The following is a 14,356-nucleotide window of genomic DNA, read 5'->3' as shown; positions in this document are numbered from 1 at the left end:
TGGGACACGCCCTCAGCCGGCCCCCTGCGGCGACCTCCACACATCACTTCCCCACCCCGTGCCTCAGTTTCCCCGTTTGCGCAATGGGGTGATGGGACCGACCTCCGGTAATTGTGATCTGCCGAGCAGGGCAGTAGGTAACACCTCTTCCTCCTAAGCCCTCGTTTCATGCCCCTTAGATGGCCTTAAATCTAGGGTGACCATATTTCCCAGTGGGAAGATGGGACACAGTGCAGGGCTGGCCCAAGCCCCTACACAAGGCTGGGGTCACCGCTCACCCAACCCCGACCTCCCCACTTGCTCAAGCCCTGCCCCCGCGTGGGGCCGGCATTACCACTCCCCCCCCCCCATGTTCCTCCACACCACACCCCACTTTTCTGACAAAAGTCAGTCTTTATCCCATTTGTTTTCGCCAACTGATTAAGTCACCACGAGAAAATGGGACAAATGCCCACTTTTGCCAAAAAACTTGGGACGGCCAGGACATGGCTTAAAAAAGGGACTGTCCATGCCAAAACATGACGCATGGTCTGCTAAAATCTGAGGGCGAGTGTGCGTAAAACCCCGACTATGTGCTAACCCCAGTCCTAGGACCTGCTGCAGTTTGGCCCAAGATGGGGAGTGTTAGGGCCTGCAGCTGTGATGCACCAGCATCGAATGCTGCCAGGGGAGAGAGACACCCAATGAGAGGGCAGCTCGGGAGGTTGAGCGGCTTGGCCTCTGGCAGGGAGGAGGCAGTTGGAAGGTGGTTAAAAAAGAAGGAGGTAAAAAGAACTGTGCATGTTTGAAGATCTGTCTCCCTCACCTGGAAACCCAACTCATACCTGGCTTAGGCCAGGCTAGGGATGCTTGCCTACGCATGAATCATAGAATCATAGAATATCAGGGTTGGAAGGGACCCCTGAAGGTCATCTAGTCCAACCCCCTGCGCGAAGCAGGACCAATTCCCAGTTAAATCATCCCAGCCAGGGCTTTGTCAAGCCTGACCTTAAAAACCTCTAAGGAAGGAGATTCTACCACCTCCCTAGCTAACGCATTCCAGTGTTTCACCACCCTCTTAGTGAAAAAGTTTTTCCTAATATCCAATCTAAACCTCCCCCACTGCAACTTGAGACCATTACTCCTCGTTCTGTCATCTGCTACCATTGAGAACAGTCTAGAGCCATCCTCTTTGGAACCCCCTTTCAGGTAGTTGAAAGCAGCTATCAAATCCCCCCTCATTCTTCTCTTCTGCAGGCTAAACAATCCCAGCTCCCTCAGCCTCTCCTCATAACTCATGCGTTCCAGTCCCCTAATCATTTTTGTTGCCCTTCGCTGGACTCTCTCCAATTTATCCACATCCTTCTTGAAGTGTGGGGCCCAAAACTGGACACAGTACTCCAGATGAGGCCTCACCAATGTCGAATAGAGGGGAATGATCACGTCCCTCGATCTGCTCGCTATGCCCCTACTTATACATCCCAAAATGCCATTGGCCTTCTTGGCAACAAGGGCACACTGCTGACTCATATCCAGCTTCTCGTCCACTGTCACCCCTAGGTCCTTTTCCGCAGAACTGCTGCCTAGCCATTCGGTCCCTAGTCTGTAGCTGTGCATTGGGTTCTTTCGTCCTAAGTGCAGGACCCTGCACTTATCCTTATTGAACCTCATCAGATTTCTTTTGGCCCAATCCTCCAATTTGTCTAGGTCCTTCTGTATCCTATCCCTCCCCTCCAGCGTATCCACCACTCCTCCCAGTTTAGTATCATCCGCAAATTTGCTGAGAGTGCAATCCACACCATCCTCCAGATCATTTATGAAGATATTGAACAAACTGATGTTTGTTCAATACTGAACATGCTCTGATCACAGCAGGTGCAGGGTGGTGAGAGATCAAGCCACACCATAGTTGAACACCTGGGAAGAACAAACTCCCACACAACGTTCCTCAAAGGAGGTTGCCATTGTTTGCAGTAGCCAAGAGCTCATCCTGCCCACCGTTGGGCTCCATGTGCAAAATGCAGCACAGCCCTGCTATTGACAGCGTGAAGCGAAAGAGAAAGCAGGGCAAGGCAGAGGCTGAGCCAAAGTCATTTTTGTGTTGTCCAGCAGATGCAAATCCTGGTGGTACAAATATTTACTCCTTTAAGGGAGTCCTGAGAGTGGGGGAGGGAGAAGCAGGACTCCTGGTTTCTATCAATGGCTCTAGGTAGGATGTGAGGTATAATGGGTTAAAGTGGGGCAGGGAATCAGGATTCTTGGGTTCAGTTACCTACTTTACAGCTGTTCATATGCAGTAAGGGTTCCACTCCCAGTGCTGCCCCCCAACCTGCTGTGGATAGGGTTACAAGCTGTCCAGTTTTCAACCAGAACACCTAGGTGAAAAGGGACCCTGGTGGCTCTCATCAGCACTGCTGACAGGGCTGTAAAAGTCTGGTTAGCGGCACAGCCGGAGCCTACACCCCCCCACACACACACTCCAAACCACTCAGCCCCAGTATGGAGCCCCCTTCTGCACCCCAAACCCCTCATCCCTGGCCCCACCCCAGAGCCTGCACTCCCCAGCCAGAGCCTGCACCCCCTCCCACACTCTGAACCCCTCAGCCACAGCCCAGAGACCCCTCCTGCACCACAAACCCCTCATCCCTGGCCCCACCCAAAGCCCACACCCCCAGCCGAAGCCCTCAACCCCCATGTGCCCCAACCCCCTGCCCCATCCTAGATCCCTCTCCTGCATCCCTCATTTCTAGCCCCACCTGGAGCCCCCCACACCACACCACACCCCAACCCATTACCCCAGAGCCACCTCCTGCACCCCAAACTCCTCATTCCCAGCCTCACCCAGAGCCCTCACCCACCTCCTGCACCCAAATCTCCTGCTCCAGCCTGATGACAGGAAGGGAGAGAGCAAACAACCCATGGAGGGAGGGGGGATAAAGCAATCAGGGGCGGGGCCTCAGAGAAGGGGCAGGGCCGGCATGATGTTCAATTTTGTGGGATTAGAAAGATGACAACCCTAGTGGTGGGGCTTTGGGCCAAGCCCTGAGCTACTTCTCTCCCTGAAATCCAGAGGGGGTGAGAGGCTTAGAACAGGAGTTAGGGGGAAGCCCCAGCCCCCCCTTTTCTGTGCATGCAGGTGGCATGCTGAGGGGTTGGTGGGAGAGAGCTCTATGACTCAGCGGGGCCAGCAAAGCAAAAGCAAAAGTAAGAGTCTGCAACTACAACACTCCAGCAGAGGAGGTGAGAGGTGGGGCTGGGGGATCAGCGCACCCCAAGGGGGGAGGAGGAAATGTTCTGTCTGCCCCGGGGACCCAGGCCCATGTCTCCCGTCTCCCTCCCCCCCTCCCGCCCAGGGTCAATGCCATGAGGCTGCTGAGAGGGATGGGGCACTCTGTCTCCCTTAGGAGCCTGACAACTGGGCAGTGCTGCCTCTGTGGCTGTGTACCCCCTGGCCTCCCCTCTGTGGGCCCAGTTGGGATCTGCAGGGGCTTCCTTGGTCTCTGGGGGACTCGGCTTCGTGGGAGGGGCTGCTGATTGGAGACTCGGTGTAGTTCTCCAATATAATAAGGGGGGGGGGGTGCTGTAGCTCCCATTGCAAACTGGTGGGACTGCAGCAGGCCAAGGTATTGAGGCTAGTCGAGTGGGCTGGGGTTCCTCTCCCAGCTCTGCCACTGACCTGCTGGGCAAGTCCAGAGCCTCAGTTTTCCCATCCGTAGACTGGGGATGACACCCCTATACACACACCCCAATGCTGGGGTGCTCTAGAGCTGGGGCCAGCTGTTGCCAACACTGATGCGCCCCCCGCCCCGCCCGTAGCGATTCTCTGACCCCGGGGGTAGCATCCCCTTTAAGATCCTTGCTCTTCCTTCCAGCACCAGTGCCCCTCCAACCAATGGCACCCAGATGCCCCCCGGTATCCCAAATCCCAGGCTCAGTCTGCCCCGAGCCCTGGCCTGGCTTCCCATCAGGTCCCATCTCTGCCCTGACTTCCGCCCCCTCATCCTGCCTTAGGGCCTGATCAAGATGGCAGAGAAGCCCAAGCGCCCACATCTGGGATTGGCTCAGTACCCCCTGCTGCTCACACTGGAGCCCGAGGGGCATGGCCTGGGCGGGCAGGTCCTGGAGTTGGCTGGTCCAGAGGAGGTCCATGTCCACCAGAAAGACGGCATCCTGATCTGCGACAGCTTCCTGCTGGGGCAGTGTCTGGAGCGGGAGCGCTGCCCGCGCCACCACACCCCCAACCCCTTCCACTGGCAGATGCGGCGCCAGGCAGATGGGGTGTGGCTGAGCATTGGCACGTCGGCCCAGCAGCACCTGGAGAACCTCTACTGCAGCACCAGCCACCACAGCGTGGAGCTCGTGGACAAGTACGTGGCTGATTGGACGTGGCCCAGCAGGGGGTGCCGTGGGGAGCGGGGCGGGAGCGCTGGCTGTGGGGGGAGCTCCCGGGTGCTCCAGTCCCAGCCCCCTACCAGGAGAATCATAGAATATCGGGGTTGGAAGGGACCTCAGGAGGTCATCTAGTCCAACCCCCTGCTCAAAAGCAGGACCCATCCCCAGTTAAATCATCCCAGCCAGGGCTTTGTCAAGCCTGACCTTAAAAACTTCTAAGGAAGGAGATTCCACCACCTCCCTAGGCAACGCATTCCAGAGCATTGGCTGAGGACAGAGGGAGAGAGGGAGGCATCGCCCAGCTACTCACTGCCAGCATGGGGGGGGGGGGGCGTTGCCTGTGGTTCCTGCCCCTTGGTGACTTATCCGCTGCCCCCGCTTCCAGGGCCGGCTTATCCTGGACCCTCAACCTGAACTCCATGGACCTGAAGCCCACCCAGCTTTATGACCGCGTCCGGCGCCTCTCCAACAGCGGCGACCCCAGCCGCAGCCCCTACTTCCCCGCGGAGTGGCAGGTGTACTGGGAGGAGTGGGGCGAGTGGCTCATGTACGAGGAGGTGAGGGAAGGGGGGTGATCCCAGGAGAGCAGCGGGTGTGGGGGATGCAGGGGGAGAGAAATGGAAGGCTAGGCCTGGATGGTCCGGGGTGAAGAGCAGTGTGGCTGGGGGGACCTGGGGTGCCTGAGGAGGGGCAGAGGTTGCTGGGAGAGGGGCTGTGTGGCTGGGGGTGACATAGCTGAGGAGGGGGAGGGGTGGCCAGGGGAGCAGCATGGCTGGGAAGGGGAAGGGGCTGTGTGGCTGGAGGTGTGGCCTGGGTGGGTGGGTGGGTGGGGGATGGGCATGGTTGGGTGGGCTGTGTGGCTGGGGTAGCTGAGGAGGGTTGTGGCACTGCCTGGCTGGGGAAGGGGCTGTGTGGCTGGGGTAGCTGAGGGGTGGCCAGGGGAGCAGCATGGTTGGGAAGGGGGAGGGGCTGTGTGGCTGGAGGTGTGGCCTGGCTGGGTGGGTAGGGGAGGGGCATGGTTGGGGGGGCTGTGTGGCTGGGGTATCGGAGGAGGGTTGTAGCACTGCATGGCTGGGGGAGTGGCGTGGTTTGGGGAGGGGCTGCGTGGCTGGGGGAGTGGCGTGGTTTGGGGAGGGGCTGCGTGGCTGGGGGAGTGGCGTGGTTTGGGGAGGGGCTGCGTGGCTGGGGGAGTGGCGTAGCTAAGGGAGGTGGTGGGGCTGCGTGGCTGGGGAGCATCGTGGCCGGGAGTGGGTGCGTGGCTGGGAGGAATGTGGCTGAGGGGCGTCCCGTGATGGCGTCTCTCTGTGCCCAGCCGGTGCGATGGGAGCTGCTGGCGGCCTTCGAGAAGGGGATGTGGAACCACGCCTTTGAGCTGCGTGGCCAGCTGTACAATGTGGACCTGAAGAAAATGACCCAGCGCAATGTGCGTACGGGCTTCACCCGGCGCGTCCTGCGCCGCCCAATCTTCCGCCCATCCTGGCGCCTGGCGCCCCACCTGCGGTGAGTGCTCTGGCCAGGTGCCATCCCTGCCCCTGGGCACCCAAGAGGCTCCCGCCACTAGCCATGCCCTTGTGTGTCTTCTCTTGGCAGGACAGGTCCAGGCGCCACCCTCTCTTCCCCCAGCGCCATCCCTGGGGAGGACCCCCAGGGCGCCTACTGGGGCCCATACCCTGCGTCCTGGGTCCCCAAGGCCCCAGTGGGCACCATGTACACGCTTGCAGAAGTGGCACCAGCAGAGAGGGCCTATGAGACCACATGCACGCTGTTCCACAAAACTCTGGCAGAGGACAAGGCTCTGGTGCTGGCCGTCTACCGGGTCCGGAATGACCACCTGTGGCAGAAATACTGTGGGTAAGTAGGGCAGACATGGGGCTGGGCTGGGCATGGGGGGCTGCTAGTGGGTTCTGGACTTTCCCTTGGTGCCCTCGTATCTGGCTGCTGCCCCAGGGCTGCGATGGCGGCTGGAACTGTAGCGCAAGTGCACTAATCCTGGGGCGTGGTTCCCCCTGGGCTGGGAATGGGAATCGCCCAAAGGCTGGTGTTTTGTGGTCTTGGTCCCCATGCTCTGGGTCGTGGATGCGGCTGGGCTGGAGCCACGAACCCACCTGGGGCACCCTGCCCGTCCCTAGCCAGCTGGCGATCCCGGCTTCTTACTGTGGTGACTCCTGGCTGCTCTTGGTGCCTGACCCATCATATCCAAGCCTGGGGCAATGCACCAAGGGAGCGGGTGGGTGGGGCTCCAGATTGTCAGTGACCCCCTCCCCCCCAATCTGTCCCGCCCTCCAGCCAGAAGAAGTTCATGGCCCAGATCCGTCCCTGTGCGTCACGGTGCTTCCTGGAGAGACACCTCTTCCACGGCACCATGGCCAGCAAAGTGCAGCCTATCTGCGAGATGAACTTTGACCCCCGGGTGTCAGGGGAGAACGGTGAGGCTTACGGGCAGGGCAGCTACTTCGCCACCGACGCCTCCTACTCCCACACTTACGCCAAGCTGGGCGAGGACAGCCTGTGCCACATGTTCCTGGCCAAGGTGCTGGTGGGGCGTTGGGCGCGGGGCAAGCCCAGGTTCCGGCGCCCCCCACCAGCACACGACGGCCGCCTGTACGACTCCTGCACGGACTGCGCTAAGAAGCCACAGATCTTCGTCATCTTTGACAGCTGCCAGTGCTACCCCTACTTCCTGATCCGCTACAAGCTGCTCTCCGAGCCCGTGGCCGTGGACTCGTGATGGGGACTACTGGGGGTCAGAGGTCAGGTTGACAACTTTGTACTTCAAAAATAAGGGACGGTTTTCTTAGCCCCACCCCTCCTCCTGAGATCATTATTATTATTTAACAATACTAAGAAGGACTCACCTACATTCACCAGGGGGATTTCTGCTGCTTTTAGCAGCACTCAGTGACTCCCAGTCTTGCCGTACAGAGATGGAAAAAATAAGGGATGGCCCTTATAATAAGGGACTGTCGGCAACCCTAGTCACAGGTGAAGAGGGCAGCTTGCTCCCAGGGGGTGGGAGTGTGTGGAAGACCCTGAGTCCCTCACCCCACCCTTGGCACTGACTGGAATAGAGCTTGGTGCTGCCACCCTGGGCCCTGGCGCCCCAGGTTGGAGGGAGGAGTCAGGGCCGTGCGGGGTCAATCACATTGTCTTTCTGCTCTCAGCGGGCAGTTGGCGCCATGGGCCTGACACAGGCCTGCCGTCAGATCCTGCTGCCCAGAATGGCTCGGCCTGCTCCCCCGGCACCAGGGACGGGGAGAAAGTCACTGAGGAGCCATTGTCCAGGGTCACTCCTGACCTGCACCCACCCCCCCAGGCCCTGCGAACTCCCCGACTCCATGTGCCCCATGGCCGTGGGCACCGGGGTGCTTGCGAGCCTTCCCTCTGGAGAAACATGGGGTTTACCCCAAGATTTATCCCAGCAGTGCACTGCCCACAGTCTGGGAGAGGGGGGTTGTGTGATGTTGGGGGGGGATCTGTCACAGACTCCAGTCATCAGCCCCCCATTGCCCCCCGTTGCTGCTGGGCTGAGGAGGTCCAATCCATGGGCTGATGTCAGGCTGGTACCTCCTGTGAAGCTGGCCCAGCTCCCACCCTCTCAGCCATCTCCCCCCACAGCCCTGCCTCTGCCAGATTCCTGGTGGGAAGTAAGCACCGCTGCGGCCACATCTCTGGGGTCCTCTGCTGTCAGGGGGATGGGCCTAGGTCCAAGTCGTCCCTCTACCCCCAAGCCCAGGCAGCTGGGGTGTTGCTGCTTCCTGCCTAAGCCCTGCAGCAAAGTCCCCTCTCCTTCCCCGCCCCCATCCCCACAGCCCAGATCATTCCCTGCCCCCTGAGCGACAGGTGCTGGTCCCCCTGGTCCTGGTGTGTCAAGGGAAGAGTTTTGGGCTGCATCACTGGGGTCAGGAGGGGCGGCACGGCTGGGGGAATCCCCTTTCCCAGCACTGCCTCTGTTTCCTGAGCATCAGTCAGGGAGGTTGCCATAGGGATGCAGGGGGCCCTGTGTGAGGGCGATGGAGGGCCCAGAGGAGGAAGCAGGGAGCTGTGGGTTTGACACCAGCTGTCCCAGGTGGTGGGGCTGGAGCTGCCGGGGTCTAGGGCCTGGCTCGCTCACAGAGAGACTTCCCACAGCCCCCAAACCACCCTGCAATTGTCGCTAACCAGGCTCCCACCCCCAGCTGGCAGCCTTGTGGGGGGGCAAACAGCCCCAGAGACTGAGCCCTGCGGGGTGGCAGGGACCCTCAGGTGTCAGCTCTGCCCCAATGTCCCCCTTGTTACCAGCTTTGCCCGTTACTTTCGGGTATGCTCATTTATTAGGGTTACTCTTCGGCGGGAGGGGGGGGTTTATACTTCTATCAATGTGCTGCTTGTGTCACTTGTGTTCTCATATGGAGCTCTGCTTCTCCCTGCTGCAAGTCCCTCCCAATGGAGCTACCCTGCAGGACCTAGGTTCCCCAGGGCTGGGTCCCTCCAGCCCCAGAATCAGACGAACACACACACACAGTAAGAGAGAACATCTGAGAGGACCGGGTTAATCAGCACACCCAAGCTGACCCCTTATATGTCCCTGGGCTCAGTGGGCTGGGTCAAGCAGTATTTCCAAGCTGTCACCCACATATGGCCTTGGACTCAGCAGGTTGGGTTAAACAGCACCTCCAGGCTGCCACCCTCCTATGCCATGGGCACTGGATCAGAGTGCGCCTGAGCAGATGGGGTCAAGCAACACTTTCAGTCTGCCACCCTCATATGCCCCGGGTTCAGCACGTCTCTAGCCCCACTTTCATGTTACACTTGTTCTGCTAGTAACCCACTTGATGAGCAAACCCCACGGGATTTTTGGGCATTGTAGGGATCTTTTAGCTTAGGTACGAGGAGCGTGGCTGCAGAGCAAATGAGGAAACCAAAAAACACTCATGAGCTGGGGGGGGAGAGAGAGAGAGAAGCAACCAGCTTCATCATGAAATTTATTTATTGCCAGGTAGTAACCAAAGAGGAGCCAAACAAACAAAGCAGTTATAATATTAAATCTAACTTAAATTTAATTATAAAAGTCAGGTTTACAAACCTATAACTGATCACAGGGTCAGAAGGCTATACCGAGAGAGAGCTGGGTTCTCACCACTCCGTGACGTTCGAAACAGTCGGGGTTCCCAGGTGGTGGTGGTAGCTGAGGGTCCAGAGTTCTGGAGACAGGCAGAGCCCCCAGCACGATCAGTCAGGAGAAGACGAAGCCCCAGTGGAACTGATGCAGATTTTGGATCCAGGCATCAGAGGACTTACTTGAGCATGGATTCACCAAGGGAAGGTCATGCCTGACTAATCTAATTGCCTTCTATGATGAGATTACTGGTTCTGTGGATGAAGGGAAAGCAGTGGATGTATTGTTTCTTGACTTTAGCAAAGCTTTTGACATGGTCTCCCACAGTATTCTTGTCAGCAAGTTAAGGAAGTATGGGCTGGATGAATGCACTATAAGGTGGGTAGAAAGCTGGCTAGATTGTCGGGCTCAACGGGTAGTGATCAACGGCTCCATGTCTAGTTGGCAGCCGGTATCAAGTGGAGTGCCCCAAGGGTCGGTCCTGGGGCCGGTTTTGTTCAATATCTTCATAAATGATCTGGAGGATGGTGTGGATTGCACTCTCAGCAAATTTGCGGATGATACTAAACTGGGAGGAGTGGTAGATACGCTGGAGGGGAGGGATAGGATACAGAAGGACCTAGACAAATTGGAGGATTGGGCCAAAAGAAATCTGATGAGGTTCAATAAGGATAAGTGCAGGGTCCTGCACTTAGGATGGAAGAATCCAATGCACCGCTACAGACTAGGGACCGAATGGGTAGGCAGCAGTTCTGCGGAAAAGGACCTAGGGGTGACAGTGGACGAGAAGCTGGATATGAGTCAGCAGTGTGCCCTTGTTGCCAAGAAGGCCAATGGCATTTTGGGATGTATAAGTAGGGGCATAGCGAGCAGATCGAGGGACGTGATCGTCCCCCTCTATTCGACATTGGTGAGGCCTCATCTGGAGTACTGTGTCCAGTTTTGGGCCCCACACTACAAGAAGGATGTGGATAAATTGGAGAGAGTCCAGCGAAGGGCAACAAAAATGATTAGGGGTCTAGAACATATGACTTATGAGGAGAGGCTGAGGGAGCTGGGATTGTTTAGCCTGCAGAAGAGAAGAATGAGGGGGGATTTGATAGCTGCTTTCAACTACCTGAAAGGGGGTTCCAAAGAGGATGGCTCTAAACTGTTCTCAATGGTAGCACATGACAGAACGAGGAGTAATGGCCTCAAGTTGCAGTGGGGGAGGTTTAGATTGGATATTAGGAAAAACTTTTTCACTAAGAGGGTGGTGAAATACTGGAATGCGTTACCTAGGGAGGTGGTAGAATCTCCTTCCTTAGAGGTTTTTAAGGTCAGGCTTGACAAAGCCCTGGCTGGGATGATTTAACTGGGAATTGGTCCTGCTTCGAGCAGGGGGTTGGACTAGATGACCTTCAGGGGTCCCTTCCAACCCTGATATTCTATGGGTAGGGTTTTTTGTAGAGAAACAACAATGGTTCAAGGGAGAACACTAGATTTGTGTATATGTAAACAAGGGAGTATACCAAAGTTGTTTTGTTGAAGCTAGACAATAGGAACTGATCATTCCTGGCTATGGGCTGTGTTCCTTGGAGGGCGCTCACAATACAATTAGGGAGCTTCACTGTTTTGGATACCAATAAAGGATTTATTACTAGAATTGGTCTGATAACAACTGAGCTGGGTGTGTGCAGGCATGGGTTCATTAACATCTGGAGCAGAGATCCTCCATCATGCAGTGCTTCCCTGTAGTCCTCGCCTTGGAATCTCTGTTCCCTGTTCTGTATGCTAATGGAGATACCTCCTTGTCCTATCTTCCATTCAAATGAGGCTAGGGGAGTTTCCTTAATCCTGTCATCCTTATCCCAGGGGTTTAGGTGTGTCTCTCACTGCCTTTTCATTGCCTTTTGTAAGTCTTCTGATTGGTTTTTGTTCAAATAGAGGCTGGGGTGGGGAAGGTCTTCTGTGAGTCAGACAGGTTGGGTACTGTGCCCTGGTTCCCCAAAAACACAGAGCTGCTAGGTAACAAGTCCCTCCGTTGATGGGGTGCTCGCGCTGAGGGAGTATCCCCATCACAGCCTTACTCCGTGATACCGGGTCTGATCTTCCATCCATTGCAGCTGCCGCATCAGTCGCTGGATCCAGCAAACCAGTAGAACCAGAGAAATTGCTAGTATAATTTGGAAATCGATTATCACCACAATGGGGTGAAGCATGATATTTAAAAGACCTGTTGCACTGGGGCTCCACCCAAGCAGTCTTCCACCAGGAGTGATGGCCTGTGTTTTTAACTGTAGCGGCTAGCCTAGAGATCGCCTGGTTGTGGTGCTGAATCTCGAGTTTGTCTTTCTCCCCCAAAGTTCAGAGCTTCTACAGCTCAGTTTGTAAGGAGCGATGAGTTAATAGTCCCTTACTGGCAGTGAGACCCATTCCCAGTGAAATGGGGGAAACCTCTTTGTAGAGCTCAGGAGAGGCATTTAAATGTTATACAGTCCATATAGGCACAGTAAACTTAATATCACAGCTAACTATAGTGGTTACATTACAGAAACAGCGGTTAACGTAAGGCACCATTGGATTGAATCCAATGTCCATTAATCAATACAATATTACATCTCATTCTTACACACATACATGCTTTACCAACATAGATAATAACAGACCCCTCTTCCTTGATAACATGGAAGGAACAGGTTTCAGAGTAGCAGCTGTGTCAGTCTGTATCTGCAAAAAGAAAAGGAGGACTTGTGGCACCTTAGAGACTAACCAATTTATTTGAGCATAAGCTTTAGTGAGCTACAGCTCACTTCATCGGATGCATGCTTTTTCTCTCCTGCTGGTAATAGCTCGCCTTACCCGCTCACTCTCATTACAGTCTGTATGGTAACACCCATTGTTTCATGTTCTCTGTGTATATAAAATCTCCCCACTGTATTTTCCACTGTATGCATCCGATGAAGTGAGCTGTAGCTCACAAAAGCTTATGCTTAAATAAATTTGTTAGTCTCTAAGGTGCCACAAGTCCTCCTGTTCTTTTTATGGAAGGAACAGTGAGACTTATTCCCAGGTTGTGGGAAGAAGCATTCATCATGTTCCTCCAATGCTTGGTCTTCACAGATATAGCCCAAACCTTCTTTTCTCCTACACCCCTTTACAGTTCCACACATTATCTTTCTGCCAGGCTCAAACGTTAGGATCTCTGGAGTACATTACTGAGTTATCATTAATCTGTTATCCCAGCGGGACTACTGGGTGGATTACTCTAATTTCTTTGCCTGCCACTGTTATCAAGAATAACTGCAAGCTTTGCTGGTGGTGATTGTACGAAGTGTTAACTGGTCTCCACCAGGGCCGGAGGACTAACTTCGTTACATGCGGCAGAATCAAGTTGATTGCCTCCATGGGAATTTGTCCTACTTTGGCTTGCCGAATCATTCCCATGATTACGTGCTGGGTGAGAGGCTGAGTTTGCTCACACACTGAGGTCAATGAGACATTATTCTGTAGGAACTGTACACCAGACATCATTTACTCTTCATCTTTTTCTATCAGTCTTTCCCACCCAGGAAATACCTTACTTATTAACTACTGTTCCTCACTTAACTGTTTCAAAGATGTTGTTAATGGGGTATATTTCTTTACTATGTTTTCGGTGGCATATGATAGTTTATTAGCCAGAACTTCTATATTTGCAGCAGCATCTAAAGAGATTCCTATTCCTACAGGTGCAATCTAATCACTTAATTCCCCTTTTACTCTATTTACATGGTCAGCCCCTTGCCACATTCTTACCCGTTCATCCCAACCCTCATGGCAAGTTCCAATCAAGGGAGCGCATACAGGTGCTATGCAAGAGATATTCATGCCCTCTAAGTGGATTTGAACCTCCTTCAGAGAAGTCTGAGGTTGAAGAACCAAATGTTCTTGTTGATCCAATTTTAACACGTGGGGTCCTGAAATTGCGGTGCTTAAAAGTTGGAGGGAAGCGAGGTTTGTGATCAGAGGGTCAAAATTTAAAACTGTTTTTTTCGGTTGTTGTTGGCCCAATTCTGTTCTGCACAAACCGGGCTCATGGAATCAATGTGCCCATAGAATTTAAACCAAATTGTTGGCATGAGCTTGTCACAGTGTGTGCCCTTTAATGGAACTACCCAGTCTGGGGGACCTTGCTGAATCAGGTCATGTCCAGCTAAAGTCCAGTTCAGCAGTTCCCAGTTTATGGGGAACCGTGTGATATTCTTGCCTGGTGGTGTGATCAGAGACAGCTGCAGTTCAACTCCGGGTAACGGAGGTGTCTGGGTTCCGATGACAATGATGACACATAGGGGTATGGTTGCTCCCCAAACAGCAGAAGAAACCAGGACTATCCTGCACCTTCTGCCACCCAGGAGGCTGTCACTGGTTGCGTTTGATGGTGTACATCCCTTTTGAGACCACAACGGCTTACAGAAGAATGGGACGGAGTCTGCTGTGGTCTTAGTTTCATAACAAAACTTGAGTGACTCCTCGGGGCACTCTGCGTGCAATTGGCAACGCTTTCCTAGAGGCAACCCGAGGAGTTGCTGACAGCATAGAACAGGTAGCGACGCTGCAGGGCCAGTTGCTCCCATTCCCATAGAATCCATGCATGTGGCACAGCAATTTTACTTCCTGGGCTCCAGCTGGCAAGCCCCTCCAGAGGCTCAGAGGGATCACAGGTACAGCATAGAGCCTGGACCGCATCAGACTCCAGACACTTATGAACAGCAGGGGGCTGGTGCAACGGTGGGATGTCATGGCTCATGTTCAGGACCTGTGAAGGGGCAGAGAAGAGAGAAGAAATTCTATGCCTCAGGGGCTCACACGAGATACAGTAAGAGGGGATACACACACACCCCGCCCCCCGTCCATCCTTGCCACCGTTAG

General features: G+C 55.0%; 1 protein-coding gene across 2 annotated transcripts; it reads left to right on the top strand.

Moving 5' to 3' along the window:
- The first annotated feature begins 2,965 nt into the window (after positions 1 to 2,965).
- Positions 2,966 to 7,397, top strand: LOC140900656 (protein mono-ADP-ribosyltransferase TIPARP). Of its 2 annotated transcripts, none has more exons than XM_073318251.2 (6): positions 2,966 to 3,219; positions 3,991 to 4,346; positions 4,757 to 4,928; positions 5,684 to 5,871; positions 5,962 to 6,222; positions 6,658 to 7,397. In XM_073318251.2, exons 2-6 carry the CDS (start codon positions 4,003 to 4,005, stop codon positions 7,097 to 7,099), a joined length of 1,407 nt encoding a protein of 468 aa, XP_073174352.2. In that variant the 5' UTR covers positions 2,966 to 3,219; positions 3,991 to 4,002; the 3' UTR covers positions 7,100 to 7,397. The 2 variants fall into 2 exon arrangements, with proteins under 2 accessions (XP_073174352.2, XP_073174353.2); XM_073318252.2 differs by having other exon boundaries at positions 3,852 to 4,346.
- The last annotated feature ends 6,959 nt before the right edge of the window (positions 7,398 to 14,356 follow it).

Source organism: Lepidochelys kempii, chromosome 20, assembly GCF_965140285.1.
Source record: "Lepidochelys kempii isolate rLepKem1 chromosome 20, rLepKem1.hap1, whole genome shotgun sequence".
NCBI lineage: Eukaryota > Metazoa > Chordata > Testudines > Cheloniidae > Lepidochelys > Lepidochelys kempii.
Note: the sequence above shows the minus strand (reverse complement) of the source record. Positions and strands in the feature narration are given on the sequence as shown.

Excerpts from the sequence above, each read along its gene's own strand:
- LOC140900656 (XM_073318251.2), top strand. The coding sequence starts at position 4,003 with ATGGCAGAGAAGCCCAAGCGCCCACATCTGGGATTGGCTCAGTACCCC. Across the intron at positions 4,347-4,756 it reads AGCGTGGAGCTCGTGGACAA|GGCCGGCTTATCCTGGACCC; the intron begins GTACGTGGCTGA and ends CCCCGCTTCCAG. Across the intron at positions 6,223-6,657 it reads CTGTGGCAGAAATACTGTGG|CCAGAAGAAGTTCATGGCCC; the intron begins GTAAGTAGGGCA and ends CCCGCCCTCCAG.